A 22,573-nucleotide genomic window follows, 5' to 3' on the forward strand; every position below is an offset into this window, starting at 1 on the left:
AATTCGGATGAAAGGGAGTCCGTGGAGCTGATTGCAACTCTTTGGCTTTGGCTTTGGCGGTGGACAACCGCAACGAGCCGCTTTTTGATCGTAGGGCGTAGCACAAGTAAAAATATTATTACACTCTCGCGACCCGCAGTAAAATGGGGCTCCCCAGTGGGTCAGCGCACAGGCGGAACAAAGGACACCGCCACTCGAAAACCATTCGCGAATTTATTCGCCGGAAAAGTTGTAAAATTAACAAAACGATTTAGTGGAAGAACCGCGCATCCTTTTGCAAAATAGGCTGTTTAGGTCTATGAATAAATGGTTGGGGATTTGTTACTATGCAGGTGAGCTGAAGTATTATGGTAAACCATGAATTTGGTTCGATTCTAATTAAGATTATGTATTGAAACATATTAAATGAAGTTCATTGGGTTTTTCAAAAGTTTATAGTAGTTAAACTTTATGCCTTTAAGGGTAGGTATATTTATAAATATTGGAATATATATAACAACTAATATTGCGTTGGACTGCTTTATCCCTCGGCAGTGACAGGCACCGCAGTGCTTGGCTTAGCCTCCATCACTTTTTCCTGGGGCTGCACCAGCGCTTTGGTCGGCAGTAAGTGCTTTAAGGGCTCAAGAATGCGAGTCTGCTGCAAGTAGGTGAGCTGCTGTTGCTCCAGCTGGAGCAAGCTAATGCCCAAGTGAACAGTTAGCGACTGCGGGGGAAAGACTCCATGGATGCACCTCTGAATATAGGGTACCAGGTCGTAGGCCAGACATGAGCAGAGCCGAACAAATGCCTCTCGTTCGCTGCCGGCGAAGGCCTGCTGCTCCTGCCGATAAAAGGCAAGCACACGCTGAGCAGCCTGTTGCAGGGAGTGCTGCAGACAGCGGGTAACGTCGGTGGCCAAGGCCAAGGGAGCACACAGACGCAGCTCGTTCAAGGCGCTCAGATAGCCATTGCACAAAGCGGCCAGGGGATAGAAATCCAATAGAGTTTCGGGCGGCGCGTAGGACTCCTGCTCGGGATCAACCTGCTTGCGGGCGTGAGAGTGCAGCGCCACCTTGTTGATTAAAGTGAATCTTTCCAGTTCCCGCTCAAACTGATCGTCGACCTGCTCCACGCTGCTCTCAAAGCGACGGCGGATCACGCCCACGAAAATTGGAGCCATAAGAGCACGAAAATCAGCGCCCACGCGGCTAAACGACAGCCCAAAGTACATGCACTGGCCAAGCACTGTTTCCACGGAGCCAACTCCTAGCTGTAGATCGCGTTCCAGAGTCTGCAGAAAGTCGTTGATCTGAGGAAACAGACAGAAAGTAGTGTGCATGCAAATAAACTAGTCATGTCGTAGCAACCTTATTGTGCAGCCAGGCCTGGAAAAGTCTGTCTCCGTTGCAGCTGACGCCCTGCAGCGGTCTTAAAGAACTCTGCGTCTTCAGAGTGCCCTCGTCTTCCGGGAAAATTGCACGATACTGGGTGATTATATTGAAAAGATTTATACGAGTAATCTCGATGGTTTTCGATAGGTGCTGCTGGGCTGTGAAGAGCAAGATGCAAATTGTTAGTATAGTGCTTAAATGTATTAACAGGAATTGCACTAACCATCTCCAGTGGGTATAGCCTCCAGGCAAGAGGTTAACCACGCGTCCCTTGCCTGCAGAAACTTCAGTCGCAGCTCGTTGTCTCCGAATGCCTGCATCCGGCGAAGGTAGCCCACGATTTGCAAGCACTTGGGCAGCTGGAGATCCGTCCGCAGCTGTGCAACCAGCTGCACCAGCATGGTGTGCCACAGGGCTTCCACTGAGCGCACAATGCTCTGAAAGGATTCGCTTATTAAAGGAGAATGAAGAAAATTAAGCTCAAGGACAACGCACTGTGACCACGGGAATATGCCCCTGATGCTGGCCCAAACGGGTGGCGTAGGCGGCCAGTTCCAGAGCCTCCTCGTAGCGGCCCTCGCGGATGCAGCGCTCCATGAGTTGCGGCAGTTCGAGGACTTCCAGCAACTGGGCGTTCTTTTGCAGAGTAATGGAATTCAGACGCCGTTGCTCATTTAGCTCGGCTGAGTCCTGCAGAAAGCGTTCGCACTGGACACTGAGGTCGGGAAGCTTGGACACCAGTGTGTCCAGCTGCTGCTCTGACCGCAGGAACTCGCTGAAAATCGAACGCGAGTTCTCCGCGGTGGTGATGAAGGTTCTGTAGTTGGAGATGGCCAGGTCCTGTGTCTGCTCCAGAATGGTGCGTGCCTCTTCCGCCAGTCGCGTCTGCTCCTTCTTCAGCTGCTCCACCTTGCAGGTGCCCAGTTTGGCCAGGTAGTTATCCAGCTCCGGATTGCCACGCAGATTGTCTGATGGTGCGTGTCGCACACGAAACATAAGTTCTCTGACCATTCCGGCGGCTATAAATGATGCACTCACCTGGCACACCGTCGGGGAATATCAGCTTCAGCACCCTCTCGTTCTCCAAGTCCATTTTGTCCGGAAAGTCCATTGTTTTCAATTAAAAATTAAAAAATAACCAATTTGTTGACGCCTGTGAAAAACAGCTGATTGAAGCGGTTCGCAGTGCTACCAGATTGACGGTGTACTGTCAGTACTGCCAGATTGCCGCGAATATTTGATTTTATTGCTACCAGATCGACTGTGTACTGCCAGTACTGCCAGATTGTCGCGAATATTTGACTTTATTGCTATTTAAATTCATTTTAAAAGGCTTTTAGGATTCTAAAGTCAATACAAAACTAAAAAGCTTTTTATAGAACGCATTTTAAAATTTAATCTCACTTTGCAATGGTTATGGCAAAGACACTAGACACTATTTTTTGGCCGTGGCTCTAGAGGTGGCTCCAGGCTCTCTCGAGTTTTTGTTCGAGAGAGAAAGAGCGGAGAGCGCTACAGCAAACAGTTCTTTTCTACGCATACAGTGATAGCAGACAACTATATTTGTGCACACGTAAATTTGACGAAATATGCCCTTCACCTTAGAAGTTCGTTGATTTTAAATCTATATTATGTTTTATCAATATGCACATTGCGAAAAATTCTTGTTTTGCATTGCCTTAACGTTATTATTATTTAAATAAAGCTTAGAAATATTTATAGCCGAATCATAATATCACAAAATAAATTTTAAAAATGACTATAGTAGAATATTTGTTATTAGAGTATTCAGTGTGCGACGTGTGAAAAATTATTAAGGCAATGATTGTCGAGTGCTTGTGTCCGCACTTCGTGCCTCCAGATATGTCTTTTGCAATAAGCAGTTTTCATAATTTTATTTATTTTATAAATTTTTATTTTCTACTACAAGCCAAACAAAATATATTTAACAACACCAACCCTCTAGACCTTCTTAGCAAACCCAATCCAGATAACATACAAAAACTCATACTTTTCCTCAAAAAAATCTAATTATACCACAAAATCTAAAAACAAAACAGGCAATTGTACATAACAAGCCAGCAATTAGTTACCAAATTAGATCTTAACTAAATTAAGATATATTAACATTGTAAATAAATATAGCTGTAAGCCCCGTAGCTAATGCTATACTATCTAAGTTAGTCCAGATTTGTAAACTTTTCTATCTATCATAATAAATAAATAAATAAATAAATTTTCTACTACGTATTATTTTTATGAAATATTTATTTCTCAATGAAATGCCTATTTTTGGAAAATTTATGTTAAATTTCCTTTGTATTTGCTTTAAATATTTAGTATATTTATTAAGTCATATGACTTAATATGATGGATGTAAATGATCCATTTTTATTATTTAAAATGCGCATTATATTCAGTTGTTTTTCAGTTTTATATTATTTTTTTGGTCTATCGAATTTGATATTTTTAAAAAAGGCGCACTTTTGGGTGGGAAGAAAAATGTCTAATAAATATAGGACCCCACAATTGTAACAATTGTAATGGCCTCCCCGTGGTGTTCCATGGGTACCGATTATTACATAAATTACACATAATTAATTAACATAACATAATATAAATAAAATAAAAAGACATAAATATAAATATGTAAACGGTAGCTAATTCGAGCGGCGATTTTAACAAACGAATTTAAAAAACTTTAAAATTAAAATAGTCAGGGCGTGAATTTTTAATTATTATTTTAGTTCATCATATTGCTACGAAATTGGCCACAACTGTAAATAGGTAAATTCGTTTCTTCGATCAGAATTGATTTCGACCCGAAAATCGTCTTCTAGCACAACACGCACACATATACGCGTTCTCGTCTCTTCTTTTACTCACACAAGCAAGCAAATTCTATTTTAGATTTCTTACGCTCTCAGCGTCAAAGAGAGCGAATTTGGACTTCACCAAAAAAGTGGGTGCACAGTGCCAAACCAATGTATGGCAGTTACGCATCTTGTTATTTGGTGTGTGTCTTTGGTTATGGTAATGACAATGAGAAAAGTAGTGTTGAAAAGTCAAGAATGAAGTGTGGCAGAAGCTGGCTTATATGTAACTCACCTAACGTCTTTTTAAACGTTTAGCTATATGATTTTTGTTTTATAATATATTTTAATTGTTGGATGCAAATAAATATATTTATATTTAATCTATATCTATTTTTAAAACTGAGTGCTACACAAAGTACAATTTTATTACCTGTTGTTGTGCCATTACATGAAAGTTAATTGTTAGGGTACAATTTAGTATAATTTCATTAACGAGGAAAGTTTGCTAGGAAAGACAATTACTTTTTCCCTATTAATAAGTTCGAAATAGCGATATTTCTGGATTTTATTATAACATTTGAATCATTCATGGTCTTTTATTTTCGATACGCACTTTACTTTCCTGGCACAGACCTGCGATCAACTGGAGTGAAGTGAACCTGCTTCTCAGGCGCAACCGCAGCCACAGTTATTATTTTTGCACTTTCACTTGCTCTGACCCAAATATCGAGGGCAGTGAGCTGATACGATTCCTTTTTCGGGTGCCACTCACACAAAATGATATGATTTAGCATGGAATATATAAAAGATATTTTAACTTAACCGTAGAATACAACATTATTACAAACTTATGCACTTTTCTTATGAATGCTGTGCAGACAGCCGCTTTTGCACAACATTTCGCAATAGCAATTATTTGGCAATTGTTGGGGGAAAACCTGTTTTTTTTTGCGGCCAGGAAAGGGAGCGAAAAAAGGCAGGAAAATCCATCAGCGACCACCCACTCCACTGCTGGACCTTAGCTACATCCGCCAAGCAATAGACTCACCCCACCACCCACCGCACCACCTGGTGGCGCAACTCTTACTCAATGGGAGTTTTCGTGGCCAATAAAAAACGGACGATGAGGAGCGGTTACAATATTGTTCGTGCGGCGTCTTGTGGGCGGAGCTGACAGGCGGGCGAGAGAGAGGTGGATAGTGGGCGGTGGACAGTGGGCGGTGGGCGGACTCGGGGGGCGGGCGAGGACATAATAAACACACAACGATAATTAAACCGCGGTTAGACTGGACAGCAGAGCGCTTTCAACAGTTTTTTTTGCTGTCAGCGGGGGTGGCTTAAACAGTATCGAAAGTTGTTATGCACTGCCTAATAATTACTATAATAATAATTAGTAATTAAATACATTTGTTTACTTGAAAAGTATAAGTTTCAAAGATTGTAATCATAGTAACTAGTAGATATGTATTCTAACCCTAACACTATAGTATATATGTATATCACTATAAAATGATAAACAAAAGCAAATAAATAAAATAAAAATAAAATGAATAAAACATTAATGTAAGAAAATACAACATATTGTTTCGCATGGCTTATGGTATTTATTTATATTTATTTATTAACTTTAGACCAGCTGAAGCTTAAACGGCACAGTAAGCCCTCGCTAAGTGCAGTTCCCGCAATCAAGTCCCGAAGATGCGCGCCAAAACAAGCTCTCTGTTCTCGACGAGGCGTCTAATCCTCGCCAGCAACATCAGCAGCAACAACACATGCAGCAGCAACAACACTTGCAACAGCAACAACACATGCAGCAGCAACAACACTTGCAACACCAGCGGCGGCCGCAAATGAATCAAAACAAAGCCCAGGCAACAACAAATGCTCGGGTCCACCACTGACCTACTAAGACGCACTCTCCGCTTCGGAACATTGGAACGGTGGAGCATTGAAGCGGTGGAGCAGTGGAGGCAGCACCACGAGAACCGAAGACTGTCTTCCGAAGACTCCTCGTTGCGTGTGGCGCTTTTTCTTGTCGATGTACTCCCGTGTTTTTATTTTTTTTTTTTTTGGTTTTTTTTTGCGCTGGGTCGTTTTTCAGCGTTTGTCGACGAATAATAAATAAGAAAAAGTTTTCCTGCAAAAGCAAACCAAAAGGCAAAAACAAAAACAAAAGCAAGCCGCACAGTAAAAATAAGAAGCGTTTTCGCTGCTCAATCGCAACGTTGCTCTCTCACTTCGTCACTCGATTTTCTCTCCACTCGGAAGAAAAATGGGAGTAACAGCCAAAGTAGTTAGTTTCTTATCTATACTCTTAGTGGTAGAAACATATTATTTATTAGTTAAGGTAACTTTAGTTTCCTTTAGTTAAGTTTTCTATTTTTTTGTTATTTACCAAAAAGTATCTTAATCTTTGTTGAATTTAACTAAGCGCATAATGTTAACTATGAAAACTAAAAAAAAGTATTTTTATAATAGTTTTTAGTTGTAAAAGTTGTACAAATTCAAATAGTAACCAGAGATGGACAAAGTTCACAGCCTTGCAACTCTAGATTTAGTTCAAGATTTTGAATGTTTTGCGTATGGTGCGCTTAACTTCCCTAGAAGCACCACAAATTTCTAGCAGTGCATTGGAGCTGGGTGCGCGGCGGTGGAAGAGAAAGAGAGAGGCCGACGTTTGCCGTGGGACTTGGGCTTGATCAGCCGCTGGTGGCGTCGCAGTTGCAAACGTGAGTTCGAGGCGTGTGAACGTGATTTCAGGCTTTTCGGCGGCTCTCCTCGATTTCCTCGATTTCGGCGCAGTGGGAAAAGCGCCTCCCGGTCCACAGAAAACAATAAAAAAAAGCAAAACAAAAACGAAAAAAAAAAACAGAAGCGGGACCCCTGAGGTCGCGGAAACTGCAGACGATTTGCGATTGTATGGAAATATGGACTTTGCCACTAATTTTCATTGCCCTGCGAGTGTGTGTAAGCGTGCGAGTGTGAAATCTGCGTGAAACATTGCCAAATCCTTCGACAGATTTCTATTTGCACCTATTTTGCATTCGGCAGTCGGCATCTGCCATTTGCCATTTGCCATTTGCCATCGACGCGAGTGTCAATCGAGTGAAAGTAAACAATGGTGCGCACCCAAATGGATAGGCGATCGCCGATCACTAGACTAATAACGGTAAGTGGGGATCGCCCCAGGCGCTCGTCTTGCATAAGAAAGTGTCAAAAATTAAACAATTGCAACAGCGAAACAAATGTAAATCTGCCAGCGAAACTCGAGATGGTAAATACAGGTCACAATGTATACATATTGGTATTATACAAGCAATGCAAAGTGCAAAAATATTCAAATATTTAGTTTGCCTTGAAGTGATTTTTTTGACAATTCTGTTAGCTTGGAATGTTCAACAATTGAAATGTTACTATTTTTTATTATTCACAAAAAACAGTGACTATTGTGTATTGTGTTGCAGGTTTTTCTCTTATATATTTAAACCAAGGTATTATTTTATTTGACTGAAGTAGCCAAAATATTCATATCTAAACCAATACAATCTCCTTTTAATTGACCAAAAATCAATTAATCAATCGACTGGGCATATTTCGTTATTGGCGTCCCCTTGGGCAACAAGCCATTGATGAAAATGAAATCGCAATTAAAAGATGGTCACGCGTCCCCGTCATTTTTTCCCAAAATGTGTTGAAACGTTTGGGCTAAGCGTTTTATGCATATTAACAACTTCTGCCCCTTGTCCGCGACTGGGTTTTGTTTTCTTTTAACGCATGACTACGCAATCATAAAAGCATAACCAACAACGAAAATGCTCAAAGTTTCCGCTGTGTTTGCTCTACTGGCTGGCATTGCCGGTCCCAAGCAAAGGAGTGAAAAAGAGAGACAGAGAGAGAGAGAGAGAGGGAGAGAGAAGCGGAATAAAATAAAAAGTTTCACTTTCTTCGAGAGCAATGCGGCTAACTTGGGATCGACTAGTTGGATTTGGCCCAAGCCAAAAGCCGAGACCAAAACTCAAACCGAAAGCGAATCGGTTGCCCAAAAAAAAAATATCGACTTGCCAAAATTGGGAAACGAAGTTCGCGGCCTTTTCCGGCGGTGTCCAATCAGTGAAATTTTTGCGCTTAATTTTACATTTCGCCATGAATATGCACTATTCGAGAAAGGGGAAGGGAAGTGGGGAGCTTGCAGCACATCAAAGTCAAGTTTGTTGCCTGAGTCTTTTGTTTCGGCTGGCCTGCAACCTCGTCGAGTTTGTCGCCTGAGTCTTTTGTTTTGATGGGGAAAATTTCACCACTCGCCAGCTGCCAGCTGCTCGCCTGGCAATTAGCAGAAACAGCAGCGGTCAGGCCAAATTTGGTTAAGTGTAACATCAACTTCATTTCCAGAGCCAATTGAATTTATAAATAATTCATTCTAGCCACTCGCCAAGAGAGTCGGTCGGACGGACTGCTGGCGGGCAACATTGTATTTGTATTTGGGAAATGAAGACATAGACTGGAACGTCTCCTCCTCGCGGCCAACCCCCCTCCGCCCGCCTTCCTGGCCACCGTGCGGACTGGGTTTTCGTAGAAAGTCGCTGACACATTAAAGTGTTGCAATACGTTTCTCTGACGACAGCTTCGGCATCGTCTAAGATTGACAAATGTCTTCCTCGATGCGAGTTGACTTAATGCCCATTTGCACTGCACCGCAGCATCGGCACTGCGTCGCCGCATTCAGTTCTGCCACAAGAAGCAACTAAAAGTAGCCAGCCAACACATATGGCTACCAGTAGTAATAGTTCCAAAGCAGAATCTTTAATAATGTTTTCTTGAGCACAGAAAACTATAGAGAGCTCATTCAAAATGGGCTAAACTAAAAAAAATTAATTGTTTCTGTTAATTTACTTACTTGAATTATGCTTTCGAGCTGTGTGAAATCGAATGAGATCAGCTAGATTCAAGCTATTCTGCCAGCACAGACTGGCGCAGTTGCAAGCTCTCACGGCTGATTGGACATATTGATTTGTTTCGCCGACTTGGGACACTGACAGCCGCATTTGCTCCAGTTTCGCCGTGGCTTCTGCGCTTCCAAGAATTATGACAATGTTAATGAACGAGATTCGGCTTAATTGTCCCGATGCACATGACAATCGGCACTAATGCCTGGCTGCCTTATTTACTTTTAGCCGAACAAAGCGAAAGTAATTCTGCTTTCCATTTCAGGCGTCTTCGTCTCTTGCGGTCTGACCTGATTTGATTTTCAACACAAATTAGTTCGCGGAGAGCCATTTGTTTCGCACCCAAGATGCGGTCTCATCCTCGGGTTTTCGATTCAGACCTCAGATCACTTTCTTCTCGTAATTGCCATGGTCTGGGTGCCGTGGAGCACTTGATTGTCGTACTTTTCCCAATTGGAGAAAAGGGTGTTAGCGCTAGCAGGGATTCCACCTTGTCATTGATATTTAAATTTCTTTTGGGTACATGATGTGTGAGAATAATTATAATTTGCTTGAGTCTCTTCAAAGAAACTGAAGAGACTTTCAACTTTTTTCTAGCTACATTTCTTAGTTACTTGGTGCTGGAAATGATTGTTTTCATATCTTCCCTTTAATGGACACATATTTGCCTTCAAAAGTATTAACTACATTAAATTAAAATCGGAATGGAATGTGGATATCTTATAAAATTTTTTTAAATATTATTTCCTAAACATTTGGTTTCATTAACCAGAGTATATTCAATTTAAGCTGCAAACTTTAGAAAATGTCCCCAAAATTTACTGGAAAATATTACGAAATATCTTAAGCATTGACCTTGCTTACGTATGCTAATGATGCTGGAATTTTCCCGAAACGAAACCCAGATCAATAATCACTATTACCTAACCGCATGGCAAATCGTGTTGAGCTCACATTTTGGACACACATCCGCCAAGGGAGCCGATCACTTTCTTTTCTTTTCGTGATTCACCCGCGATCGATATGTGCTCGCCATATATGAGATATATGTGTATATAAACGGAGTGCATATGATTTTTGGCCAACCGGTTCGGTTGTCAAAGAAAGAGCCAAGATTCCGAGTCCGAGAGACCCTATTAGGACCGACTTGCAGACCAATATGCCCGGCTTTTGGGCGGCAATTGTGCAACCGAAAAGGAAAGTTGAAAGGGCTCCAGGGCGCGGGAGGTGGGGCGGGAAATGCGATGACTTTTCCAGCGCGCGCGGCGCAATTTACTTTTACTTGGGTAACCCATTTCGCTTTTGATTGCTCTTTGCATTTCACTTCGCCGGCTGCCAGTGGCCGGTGTTGTCCAGTTGCAAGTTGTCCGCCGCCAGCTGCCGGTTGTTGGTCAGCCATTCGAGTGGTGCGGTCCGGTGTCGTGCGGGGGGTGCGGGGTGTGGCAGGGTGATGTGGCTCCGACGGCGGTTAGTCTGGCGTGGTGTTATCCATGCAGTGAGAAAAACTTGTTGCTATCAGATATTGATATACGAAAAAGGAGTCTTGTCTTTAAATTATACTATTATAGCTTATCTTTTATTCACAAGTATATATAGTTTTAAGGTATTATATACTTTTATATAATATAATTAAATTTAAAAAGAAAGTGTTAAGACTTTGTCTCTGTGCAATGATTGCTGAAATTGCGGCCATTCTCTTTGGCGTTGCACTTTGAAGGTGGGATGCAAATGCACATCGATCATCTTTATGACTTGTGATTGTCCAGTTGGCTTTGCGTGAAAGTAAAATTTGATTTTCTACCGGCTCTGGCCATTCGTTTTGCCCGAGTGAGAGCCTCTGGCCCAGGTGCATTGAGCCCACTTGGCTCCACAATACATATGTATATGCTGCTACATAAACTGAAGTTTTAGCGTCACGCCATTTGCTTATCAGCCAGCGATTGTGGTTTCAATTAAGATTTCCTCTGCTCAGCTGGAGCTGCTGAGTACTTCCATTAGCTGGATGGGTAATTTGGCCAATCAATCCAGATGGGAAGAAAAGCCTTTCGAAAAGCAGGAAATGTGTAAAGTAACAAACAGTATATATACAAGAAGTGAAACCTACATGCATTTTAAGATATATATGGGTACTATATCATGTTTACACTTTAGTCTTCATTCGAGGTAAAAGATTAGTTGAATAAAACATTTTATTATGGAAAGTTTAAAATGGAACAATAATTGACTATATTTCCCATATCTTTGCTTGCAGACTAAGGCTATCGTGAGTTTGCTGATCCTATTGGCGATTGCTCTACCACTAGCTTCCGCCGGATTTGGCTTCGACTCGGCCAACTCGTGCAGTCCCAATGGGAAGATATCGCGACGTGGTCGGGCCCAGATGCTGGCCGCGATTCCCTGCGACCTGGGTCAGCAGGCCTTCTGCCATCTGCCAGGATCCGCTTATCCATGGCACGCTGTACGACGATTCGTGCACGAGAACCAGGGTCTGATGAAGCGCATGTACGGCGATGTGAGGCACATTTCCATTCTGCGGGACGAGATCCAGAACAACGAGGTGGACGCGGACGACATTGAGCAGACGGCGGAGCGATACAGCAAGGATGGCGGACGGCGGAGTGCCAAGTATCTCATGAATAGTAGAGATCGCGATCGTGAGCGGGAAGATTTCGGAAGCTTCAAGAGCAACGATGTGCTAATAGAGCCGCACTTTCGACCAGTCTCCACGATGACCACAAGTACGACTAAGGCTACGACGACTACAACCACTGCTCCCGAAATAGTTAGTAGCACTACGGACCGAACTCCAAATGAGGTTACCGACCCAACGCCTGGAAATACAAATAGTACGATAAGTACCACTCAAGGAACTGTGCCACCTTTAAACGAAAAACCCGAATTAGAAACAGACATTGTGGAGATCCAGCCCAGTCCAGAGTCGAACAGCGTCTACGAAGTGGTGTCCCCTTCAGTTCCATCAACCACGTCCACCGCCAAACCTTCGTCCTCAGCTGGTGAAAATATACAGATCATTGACTCACCACAGTTGGGACTTCGTAATCTAAGTGCAGAGGCTAGTCCATCACAAGAACCACATACTGCCACAACTGGGAAGTCCACATCTGTGCCCAAGAGCTCGACAACTCTGCCCATTAGGAAAAGGAAACCGGCAGAGACGACCACCACTGCAGCCAGTCCGAAAGTCTCGAGCAGCATGTCGACACCAACCACAACAACGGCAACCTTGCTGATACGTCGCAATGTAACCAAGTACTCACCCGCATCCGTGACCACGCCCATCAGCTTCGCCTCGCTCTTCTCCGGCACCTCCAGCGGGCTTTTTAGTCCGGAGAAGCTGCGCAGACCCTTGACCACGACGAGCAGTACAAGTGCTCCAGCTCCATCTCCTCCGGCGGGAGGTACTCCAGCGAGCAGCTCGACCGGAAGCGCCAGCAAGTCTGGCCTGCTAAGGGAGGGTCAGCTGTTCCAGGATGCCATGAAGCAAGAGCCCGTGGCTGTGGCCAGCAACTTGCGTGGAGTGTAAGAATATGATCCATTTGCTTATCCAATTATATAATACAATAATGATCTCTCTTCAGGAATGCCTGCCCCGTGAAGGATGAAGTGGTGGCTCCCTTTTGGGCAAACAATACTCGCGGCGAGGTCTTAGCCCTCCTTAACCTCTATCCCTTCGAGCAGTACGTCCACTGGGAGAAGTGCACGCACGAGTTCAAGCAGATGTTCTGCCGCGATGGATGCAGATGTGAACAGCAGTACCGCCTCCACAGATTGTTGGCCTACGATCCGCATAACGAGTGCCGCGGTATATTCTCCGACTGGTTCCGATTCCCGTCCAGCTGCATATGCAAGTGCTACAATATACCGATGGAGTTCCGCGCAACATCACGTAGTCCACGGTCCGATAGTCGCTTCGATGCTCCAAAATCCAATCCCATCGAGGCTGCGGAGGCGGAGGTCCAACGGGCCATTTACGAACATGCCACGGAAGAGTGGTATCGCCCACGCGATGAGTTCGACTTCTTGGAGGACTAACGCCATTGGATTTCCTCCTGCGAACAATTGTACAGTAGTTTTAGGTTTTATAGAATTAAGCTATAATTTTCTTTAAGATTTCAAATTAGTCCTTACCATACTCATTTAAGAAACTTAAACCGATCCCCAACGTTCTTCTTCGATCATATTGCAAACAGACCTTCAATCTCACTTAAACCTATAAGTAATCAATAATTATAAATTAAGTCATAAGAGCGGCGTTATGTTAATGTAAATATAGTCCAACATAATGCCCGATTTACGGAAAAACTGCAGAGCGAATGTACCTTGAAATACTTACGAACGCATTGCGGCCATTGAGCTGCGTACGATGGTATTTACTAGAGTTATGTATTTATTTATTCAAATGATAGCTATAAGGATAACCATAAACGTGGCCATAACATAAACCCCAAATCTTTTGATGGAACCTAAACGAAACCATAGGCGTTCTGGAAAAATATTTATTGCAAAAATGTAGTCTGTATATTTAGAATGCTTATGTATAAAATAGATTTTATTGTATTTAATACGTTGATATATTACTGTTGTTTACTCTTTATGTACACAAGGGTACGATGATAAATTAGATTTATAAATTGTATTTATTTTGTAGAAAAGGTTTTCTATTTTTTTGTTTAGCAATTCGAAGGCATTTAAGGCACTTCATTTCAGTTTAACCATTTACCACTTAAGGCTAGTGATAGCATTTTGTCTATCACACATTTAAATAAAACTTCTAGTGTTGCTTAACTAGTCGCGTTTTTAATTTCGCAGTCGGGCAAAGAAAGTTGCCAGAATAAGATAAGTTTTAAGTAAAGCTTGATTTTGAAGCGGTTCTCAAAGGAAATTGGATAGTCGAAACTATTTAATATACACAGTTGAACAGTTAAAGGTTTTAAAGCCACGCTCTATTGCCACCGAATTTATCGAATCGTTTGGGTAAATAATAAAAAATATCAGATACCTTCACTTACAATTACATAATAATAAATTGCATACAAACAGACTTTTGGCGTAGAATGTCGCCAGAGAAGGAAATCTAGTTCCAAACGGTATATATAAATTAGATATATAAATTGTGGAAGCATTTTCCATGTTTGTGATTAAAGCTGACCATATTTTGCCGTCAGAGCGATCGGACTAACCGCAAATAAAGAGTAAGTCTATAGACATTAATTAGGTGACAGAGACAAGAAACAGGTAGAAATACCGCGCCCTAACTTCTAAGTTGCAAGTTGACGCCAATTGAATACTCTGCGTTGAACAAAACAAATACAAACTTGATACTATTGATGCGCATTGAAAATACTAATCGTGAGTGTCGCGTTGTGTGCTAATAACTATAACTAGGATGCTGCAATGTCCAAACTGTCCGTCCAGAAGGCAATCCGATCGGATCAGCCACTCGATACGGGCACCCAAAGCAGCTTGTCCTGCTCCTTGTCGACGGCATCTTTGATTTGGGTGCACATGTGCTTGATACTGACGCCGGGGATTACGGCTGCAGGAAAATGAGAAAGAGATTATTCACTTTGAATTGTTGATTGATTAAAAGAAAGTGTTACCTGATATGTACTGCTTGTAGTCGGTCTCGAGCTTCATTGCCCGCTCGTACATCTCCTTGGCCGCCTTGGCTGAGATTTTGTCGGTGCCAAAGTCGCGAATATCGCGGATTTGTTTTGCAGACTTAAAGCGCAGCAGGAGGACAATTGGATAGATTTGTAGGCGCTGCAGACGCTCCACGGCGGAGATGGACACGTCAAGGATGCAGTGGCGTCGATCCTGTAAGGGATATTTGATGAAGATGTCTGGAAATTTCTGGAGTTTACCTACATTTTTACAGGCATTGCTAATGGACTCAACGGTGGTGCATTCAAACTTGTTGCCCCTTCGCCGATAGTCCACAAAGATGTTTTCTTTCAGACCCTCCTCCATGGCCTCCTGCGAGCAGTCCATGGCCGTCACCTCGCACAGTTTGAAGAGGTTGGAGAAGTCAATTGTAAGGCGAACCATCAGACACTCGGACAACGGACCGATGATCAGCACGGGCCGGCGAATGGGCGCTAGAAGATTGTGGTTACATTAACATACTTCTTTTAGTTTTCATAAAAAACTGACGTACAATCTAAAAGCTCTACACGCTGGTAGCTAAGTGCTCCACCATCATCGTTGAGCAGACCTAAGTCTGGAAAGAAGCTAAGCTGTGTGTTGCTGAAACTGGCAATCTCCGTGGAGTCGCGGGACGAGCTGCGCTGGTTTTTCTTACGACGAAAAAATGATCTTCTTGCCGAAGTGCTGCCGCGTCTGGCCGTTCCCGTATCACAGTCGACCACCTCACCCGAACGCAGTTCCTCTTCCACCCTGCAAAGATATATAAATATGTGCAAATATTTCAAATTTAAGTAATTTGCCAACTTACTTCATTTGACTGGGTATTATGCCGCACTCCTTCCGATGGCCCATCGCATCCAGCTTCCAGGCTCGCCACAAGCCAAAAGTGCCATTAAAAACCGTATTGTCCACGTAGAGCACCTCGTCCTTAACAAAGCGCAAATCGTCCTCGTTCAACTCACCAGTCCGGTCAAACCCCACGCGAATATAAAAGGAGTCGCCAGGCTCGTCTTTAATTTGCTTTAGGGCTGCAGGTAATACATTATATCATAATGAATACAATACTATAGAAGTGACGAAAGAATTCACTACTTACTGTGTAACTTATTCTGCACCAACATGGTGACCGTATCCGTAAGCTTTGAAATCTCATTGGCCGCCTGCTCAGCAGTGACTCCGCTCAGATCCACACCATTGTACTCCAGTATTTGGTCCCCCTTGCGAATTCCAGCATGATCAGAAGGCGATCCCGCCGCGACGTCGTGCACATATATGCCAACTTTATTGCCCCCAAATAGCTTGATTCCCAGGTTCTTTGACTTGTCCATGTGCAGAGTCACATACCTTAGGGCTGGAATAGAAAGTCCAAGTCATGTCATGTGCAAAATACGAAAGATTGACGGCTTTGTTAGTAGGGAAGAAGCTGCGATACACAATGTGTTTGTGAAACTAACGCTCATACACTTCCGTTTTAGAATTGGATTCTATATACATATTACAGATATTGGGAGTTAAAATATTTCGAGCCATTTTATCTAAAATCCTTGTTCTTTGCGACCCTGAGAATATGTACCTTATACAGCCGGAAACTCTTCCTGCTGCATGGTTACCTTCTCCGTCGAAGGCACGAACTATGGGGACATGCTACTACCCCGGGAGTGTGGTTAGTAGTGGGTGTAGAGTGGTGGCTACGTACTCTCTGCTGGAACGGATGCAGGTGGCGGCGGCAAGGATGGCTTGGGTTCCTCATCATACACCGTCGACGTGGCCGAGGCAGTCGTTGTTGTGGTGGTGGCCGCCGAAGAAGGCATGTCCTGGCTGCTGCTGATATCCGACTGGTTCTCAAGGCTATCGGTGAAGCTCTGGTCCTTAATCGACTGATGCGACAGCGGAGCCCTCGAGCCGGGCCTCGTTGAAGGAGCCTGCGGCTGCATCGGCAACGGGAAGAGCGAGTTGCGGGCAGGAGGACGGGGAGAGTTGCGCGGAGTCGGGGAGCCCGAATGATTGATGGGAGATTCTGGTTCCAAATTGTGCGCTCCCTCGTACTCAATTGAAGGGAACTCTGCAAAAAAAAAAAAATAAACAGCACAATTAGAATGGGATAATCTCGGTTACGGACTGACCGGTATACTTACTCTCCGGATTGTACTGAACGAGCATTGTAAAGGAGTCGCCGCACTGCCGCAGCACATTGGCAGCAATCTCCTGCGTGGCCGCCCGCATGTTAATGCCACATACTTCCAAGAGTTGATCGCCCACCTGGAGACCGGCACGCATCGCCGTGCTTTTGTCAGCGACGGTTGACACAAATATTCCGCCGCCGTTGTTGTTGCACTGAATGGTGATACCGAGCGACTTGTCGCGCTTGTCGATGGTGACTCTTCTAAGGTCTCCGGGGCAGAGAAAATCCGCAGGCACATTGGAGTTGCGCTTGCCACTTCCGCCGCCTCCATGGCTAAGGACTTCTACATGAACCTGCGGCATGGGCGAACCGCGGCCACTTCCTCCTCCACCGCCTCCTCCAACTCCTACGCCCGATCCAGTTCCATTTCCTCCTGCAATATTTGCACCGTAACTGTTGTGAATACTAGAGCTCATCAGTGACATAGGTGCGCGATCCGAGGACGAGGCTGACATGGATCCTCCGGAAACTGGCCCCGTGCTCGTCACATAATGATGGTCGATGCTGCCAGAGCTATTCTTCACCATACTGCTGCTTTTGCTGGCCACACTGGGATTAGATGGAATCCTTAATCGCTGATTGTCTTTCTTGCGGGGAAATGTTCCGCCTTCATAGATAGCTCCGCCAACTCCCGAGACTCCACCACCCATATAGGGATAGGGACCGTGTCCGTAATCAAAGTAAGGAGCATGCATATGGGGATGTGGATGCGGCATCGGGTTGGTCTGCGTGTGATGGTGCGGATGGTACTCCAGATCAGTGGGTATTCCAACGCTGTCGTGCGGTGCCGTCGCCGTAGGTAGCTGTTGCAACTGCTGCTGAGGCGGTGGTGAAGGCAGGGTCAATGGACTGGATCTCCGGTTACCCCGACCACCGGGTCCAAAAGTGGGAAAGAGCTGCGTGTGTCTATTTCCCGGCATATGGGTGGACTGAAGAAACCCACCATATCCTCCGTGAACACCGGAACCAATACTCTCGCTATCACTCGGGTACTTCGGCACATGCCTTACTGCCTGCGGCACATGGCGCTTGGCGTACATCCCGTATTCGCTGATAGCGGGACTCTTGGCAGACAGTATTGACTCTATAGAATTCTGCGATTTCAGGGACACTACGTCCGGCGGTTGGCCAACGGGCAGCGGGTGACTGCCTCTGGGCGGATTGAGCGGCATGAACACAGCATTGGGATTGGATCCTGAGCTGTTTTTGGGCAGGGGAGGCGGATGGAAGACGTCATAGACCTGCTGCTTGCGCACTGGAAACTCTCCGGCCGCCGGACCCGTTCCACCGCCCATTGATCCCGATCCTACTCCAAAGCCCGTCGATGACGATGAGGCGTTCATTACTTGCTGCTGGGCCTGCTGGCCACTGGTCTTGGGCTGATAAAAATCCCCGCTCGGAGTGATATTTAACGACAGGCGATGGTTACTATGCGGCCTGGTTCCGTAGCGCTCTTGTGAAGGCATTTTAACCCTGGCATTGGCGCCCATCAGAGGCGCTCGCTGGATTGGCTTTTGGTAAATCTCCTCGGCAGTCACACCGTATAGCGAATGCCTCGGATGTGTAGGATAACTAGCGTTGGGCATTCCATTGGGCGGTCCGGGGGGAAACAGTGCTGAGACTCCCGAGCTCACCGGATTAGAATTGCGGTTTGGATGCGTTTTTATAGCTCCACCGTTTGATCCCCGAATGTGAGCCAGTGGCTTAGACATTTGCGGGGGCAGCGGTGGAGGCAACTGATCCTGGATCAACGCTGCTGGCTGCTTTTCCGGCACTCCAACCTCACCCATCAGCTCGTCATCCTTGTCCACATTTATGGGACCGGCCGTAAAAAGCGACATCAGAGCACGCTTCTTCTCATTGCCGCGCATGGTGCCCGTTGGGTTTTCATGCGAGATGTTGGTCCGCGGCCAGGTACCCATGCTCTTGGAGGCCTCTTTCTCCTTCTTGGTCCGCTTCTTGCGGTTGAACAGATTCTCCTTGCTCTTCTCAGAGCTGTTTTCACTGAGCACAGAATCCAAAGCAGCGATGGCGTCGTCGTGCTCCTGCTCAAAGTTATCCTCTGGTGTGCCCGGCTTGCTGAACTTAAGCTTACGGAAGAAAAATTCCGCGAACCTGGACGGATGTTTGGTGGCGCTACTGGGCCCACTTCCTCCACCTCCCCCGGCACTTTGGACATGCTGCATGGAGTCAATGGAATCTGTCTGCGCCGACGAGGTGGTCATTCCCGGGGGTAACTGATCCTGCACGTATTTAAGGGCAAACAGATTGAGCCCATCGCTCCGGGGATCATTCAGCAACTGCATCACTTCCTCGATTGATTGCACCGAGTCCATCGACTTGTTGTTAATGCTTAACACTCGGTCGCCAACGTCCAGCTCTGGTTCGTAGAAGGCTAGCGAATTCTGCTCGATCTTTGCAATGAACACTCCCATGTCCAGTTGCAGGCCATGCGGGCAATCCCTATCCCTAGTCTTTAACTGAACAGAATAGGCGTGCCGCTTGCTGTGACGAGTTCGGGAAACGAGCAGGAGGGAACGAGGAGCACAGGCGCGGATCTCATCAAGAACCATCCGCTTCGACAAAGACTGGCAGTCCAAGTTGTTTACCTTGCAGATCACATCGTTGATCTTGAGCTTCCCGCAGGCGGGTGAACTGCTGGTAACGCCACACACCAATTTTCTCTTGTTGCTGTCATCCAGGATGATGCCCAGGTCGGACGTGTGCTCGTAGCCGGACAGCTCTACTTCCAGGAGATCCTCACCCTCGTAACTGCTTGGGCGGAAACTGCGTCGGGATCCGGAGGCATTACTGTCAAGATTTTGGCGCTCTTGCTGCTCCATTTGTTCTTTCAACAAGTCGATCTTCTTCTGCGCTTCGTCCTTCTGCTTTTTAATCTTCTCGCTATCGCGGATGGCCATCAGGGAGTCGGAGATGGCTTTATCTCTCTCGTGGCGCATTTTGTCACAGAGCGTCTTCACCGAATCCCGCTCCTGCACGATCTTCTCACGTTGTGATATGGCCCAATCCCTTACGCGCTTCGCTTCTTCGGCATCCTGGCTTGAACGCTCCACCTCCGAGAGGGCCTTTTCTAGACTCTTGCGCAGCTTTTCCAGTTCCTTGCTGTTTTCCAGCTCCTTTCCACTCGGAAATTCTTTGGACCACGAGCTATCGCGAGACTTTAAAAGATCGCGCTTTTTAAGGTCCGCGTTGGCCAGCTGCAGAACCTTGATTTCGGCCCTGGCCAACTGTTCGTCCTTTTTGAGCCTCTCAATTTCTTTGTTGGCCAGAACCAGATCGTCTGACATCTTCTGGTGCTCCTGCAGCACGTTGTCCTTCTCGGACAGCAGTTGATTAAGCTCCTCGGTAAGAGAGAGCACATTCTTACTCTCCTGGGAGAGAAGAACCTTCAGCTTCTGGTTTTCATCGCCTCGCTCCCGGTAGTAGTTGCGATCCTTTTCAAGCTCGATGTAGGACTTCTTGTACTTCTCCCTCTCCACGGCCACCATATTTCGCTCTTTCTTCAGTTCGGCCAGCTTCTCACTGCAGCTCCCATCGCATCCCTGTGTCTTGCCAAAATAATAAGGATTCCCACTGCCGACTGGCGGCACTTGGCTATTGCCATTCTGGGCCTGCTGGCTCTGTTGGTTTTGGGTCTCCAGCAGCAGACGCTTGAAACGGGCGCTCTCCTCCACCATATCGGTGAACTTGTTGCGATCGGCCACGTAGTGCTCCTGGTACAGAGTTAATTCGGTGGCTAACTCATCGCATCGCCTCTTGGTGTTCGCATGCTGGTGGCGTAGGGTATTTAACTCCAAAAGTGCGGACTTGTACTGCGCCTGCAGTATATCGTAATTAGCGCCGTTTCCACCAGAAATGCCCGACACGCCCACACCGCTACTGACGCCCTTCGAGGGCCCGTTGTTGTTGGACATGTTGGCAGCTGTGGTGCTGCCGCTGGAGTTGGACGGCGGTCGTAGGGTATTATCATAGCCCACATACTCCGAGCTCTCTTCTAAAATGGAAGATGCTATGGGTAGGTACTTTAAATGAATTCGGCGACTTACCTTCCTGGCTACTCGTGCTAGTCAGCGATAGATCTCCAGATGCCATCTTCGCCATCACAGCATCTTTAGGTAATACTTAACATGAAGGTAACGCTGAGGAATAAAAGTACAACAGATTATTGACTTCGATTCAATTAAGCTTGTGCTAGTCTCTCTTTATACTCTTTATATCACTCTACGAGTAAAGCTTATTAGGCTGACCAACTAATTTGTTTAACTTAGGGTTTCGTTCATCTGATCAGTTCATTTATAGATTTTAAACCTCTATATAAGGTCTCTAGCAGCTTATTTCGTGCAATTGAGAATTTTTCACCATTCTTCAATAATAACTATATTCAATAATAACTATAACTAATTTTTTTTTGTTTATATAGTTTTTCCAAATGTGAGGATTCAAACTTTTAACTTTTAACTGCACTAAATCTAAAAATATACTGTAACTGTTTGTTAACTTTTCTAGTAATACTATTTTGACCATAGCTGTATTTTTTAAAGTGTGCAAGTAAGTATGAAAAGCAAGGCATTAGAAAAACGAAACTTTCACAATTTTTGTGAAACCGCGATTTTCACAATCGAACGAATCGAATTTAAATACAACTGCAATGGAGAATGGAAAATGGGCGGGAGTGGGCGTGGGCAGGCAGTAGGGAGAATGGGGATAAGTGGAGAAGAGTAGGAAAAGGGGAAGTTACGCAGTTTTTGGAAACTCTTACAAGCGGTTATTGCTTGCGAAAACGAAATGTGTGGCAATTAAGCCGTCGAGTTAAAGCATCGCGACTAAGCTAAAGAATTAATTGAAGCAGCCGAGCAGAAAGCGTAAATTAATAGCAACATGTATGCACACACACACACTTACCGAAACACCAACACACTCACAGGCGGGCAAAACAAGTTGGCCGAATGAAAGAGAAGAAAGGCTGGCGAACACACAAAGGTGGAAAGCGCTGCGAGTTATATAAACCCTTTTTTCCTTAGATTTGAGTTTATCTTGGCCAAGCCGCACGCTTATTTGGCCGAAAAATAGGAAAATATAGCGTATTTTCCTTTACATCGAAAATCTTATTACGCACACTCACACACACGCACGCGAACGCAACAGCTGAATGGGCGCGCGAAAGAGAGGGGACGAGCTCCACCCCAATTCCAGCCCCGCGGGAAAGAGAGGGAGAGATGCAACAGGCGGACGTTGAACGGGACAACCGACGACTTTTACCGTTTTCGCTCGCGCATCCGGATTCCGGAAGTTGAGTTTCTTGGATCGTTGGGCGAAAGGTCAAACTCCACGGTGTACGAACACTATTGGAAGATCACTGCGACGAAAGCGATGACGAATGGCCAACGAAAATTAAACGAAATGAAATAAAAAAAACAACACAACTTCTTCACTAAAACGTCACCAGTGTGACCGCGGAGTGACTGATAAATAATACCCTCACGAACTTTATTAAATCGATAGTATTATTAAATATCGATTTATTGGGCAAGCTTTGTTAAAAAAAAAACAAATAAATCCTGAATGTAAAAT

General features: G+C 45.1%; 3 protein-coding genes across 4 annotated transcripts; 1 reads left to right on the forward strand and 2 right to left on the reverse strand.

Moving 5' to 3' along the window:
* Window positions 1-441: 441 nt before the first annotated feature.
* Window positions 442-2,583, reverse strand: LOC6731982 (conserved oligomeric Golgi complex subunit 8). Its single transcript, XM_039294550.2, has 5 exons — window positions 2,412-2,583; window positions 1,869-2,341; window positions 1,597-1,810; window positions 1,350-1,531; window positions 442-1,291 (listed from the first exon to the last, which is right to left on the reverse strand). The coding sequence occupies exons 1-5, from the start codon at window positions 2,482-2,484 to the stop codon at window positions 521-523; spliced, it is 1,713 nt and encodes a 570-aa protein (XP_039150484.1). The 5' UTR covers window positions 2,485-2,583; the 3' UTR covers window positions 442-520.
* Window positions 2,584-6,876: 4,293 nt separating this feature from the next.
* Window positions 6,877-13,934, forward strand: LOC6731983 (protein spaetzle 4). Its single transcript, XM_002079081.3, has 3 exons — window positions 6,877-7,358; window positions 11,384-12,672; window positions 12,732-13,934. The coding sequence occupies exons 1-3, from the start codon at window positions 7,308-7,310 to the stop codon at window positions 13,183-13,185; spliced, it is 1,794 nt and encodes a 597-aa protein (XP_002079117.1). The 5' UTR covers window positions 6,877-7,307; the 3' UTR covers window positions 13,186-13,934.
* Window positions 13,636-22,488, reverse strand: LOC6731984 (disks large homolog 5). 2 transcript variants are annotated; one of them, XM_016178407.3, is made up of 10 exons: window positions 21,905-22,486; window positions 21,049-21,141; window positions 16,935-20,996; window positions 16,496-16,861; window positions 15,896-16,150; window positions 15,608-15,827; window positions 15,311-15,549; window positions 15,022-15,251; window positions 14,754-14,970; window positions 13,636-14,689 (listed from the first exon to the last, which is right to left on the reverse strand). In XM_016178407.3, the coding sequence occupies exons 2-10, from the start codon at window positions 21,101-21,103 to the stop codon at window positions 14,586-14,588; spliced, it is 5,748 nt and encodes a 1,915-aa protein (XP_016024655.1). In that variant the 5' UTR covers window positions 21,104-21,141; window positions 21,905-22,486; the 3' UTR covers window positions 13,636-14,585. The 2 variants fall into 2 exon arrangements, 1 of the variants encoding a protein (XP_016024655.1); XR_005545085.2 differs by lacking the exons at window positions 13,636-14,689; window positions 14,754-14,970; window positions 15,022-15,251; window positions 15,311-15,549; window positions 15,608-15,827 and having other exon boundaries at window positions 16,014-16,150; window positions 16,373-16,861; window positions 21,905-22,488.
* Between the last annotated feature and the right edge of the window lie 85 nt (window positions 22,489-22,573).

The sequence above is a fragment of the Drosophila simulans genome, chromosome 2L, assembly GCF_016746395.2.
Source record: "Drosophila simulans strain w501 chromosome 2L, Prin_Dsim_3.1, whole genome shotgun sequence".
Classification (NCBI taxonomy): Eukaryota; Metazoa; Arthropoda; class Insecta; order Diptera; family Drosophilidae; genus Drosophila; species Drosophila simulans.

What these genes read in the sequence shown, in the direction of transcription:
- LOC6731982 (XM_039294550.2), bottom strand. Translation starts at nt 2,484, where the DNA reads ATGGACTTTCCGGACAAAATGGACTTGGAGAACGAGAGGGTGCTGAAG. An exon ending in GGCATATTCCCGTGGTCACA is followed by an intron (nt 1,811 to 1,868) that starts GTGCGTTGTCCT and finishes GAATCCTTTCAG; the next exon opens with AGCATTGTGCGCTCAGTGGA. An exon ending in GGCTATACCCACTGGAGATG is followed by an intron (nt 1,532 to 1,596) that starts GTTAGTGCAATT and finishes TGCTCTTCACAG; the next exon opens with CCCAGCAGCACCTATCGAAA.
- LOC6731983 (XM_002079081.3), top strand. Translation starts at nt 7,308, where the DNA reads ATGGTGCGCACCCAAATGGATAGGCGATCGCCGATCACTAGACTAATA. An exon ending in CGATCACTAGACTAATAACG is followed by an intron (nt 7,359 to 11,383) that starts GTAAGTGGGGAT and finishes CTTTGCTTGCAG; the next exon opens with ACTAAGGCTATCGTGAGTTT. An exon ending in GCCAGCAACTTGCGTGGAGT is followed by an intron (nt 12,673 to 12,731) that starts GTAAGAATATGA and finishes ATCTCTCTTCAG; the next exon opens with GAATGCCTGCCCCGTGAAGG.
- LOC6731984 (XM_016178407.3), bottom strand. Translation starts at nt 21,103, where the DNA reads ATGGCGAAGATGGCATCTGGAGATCTATCGCTGACTAGCACGAGTAGC. An exon ending in CGTTCAGTACAATCCGGAGA is followed by an intron (nt 16,862 to 16,934) that starts GTAAGTATACCG and finishes TTTTTTTTGCAG; the next exon opens with AGTTCCCTTCAATTGAGTAC. An exon ending in GGTGCAGAATAAGTTACACA is followed by an intron (nt 15,828 to 15,895) that starts GTAAGTAGTGAA and finishes TATTACCTGCAG; the next exon opens with CCCTAAAGCAAATTAAAGAC.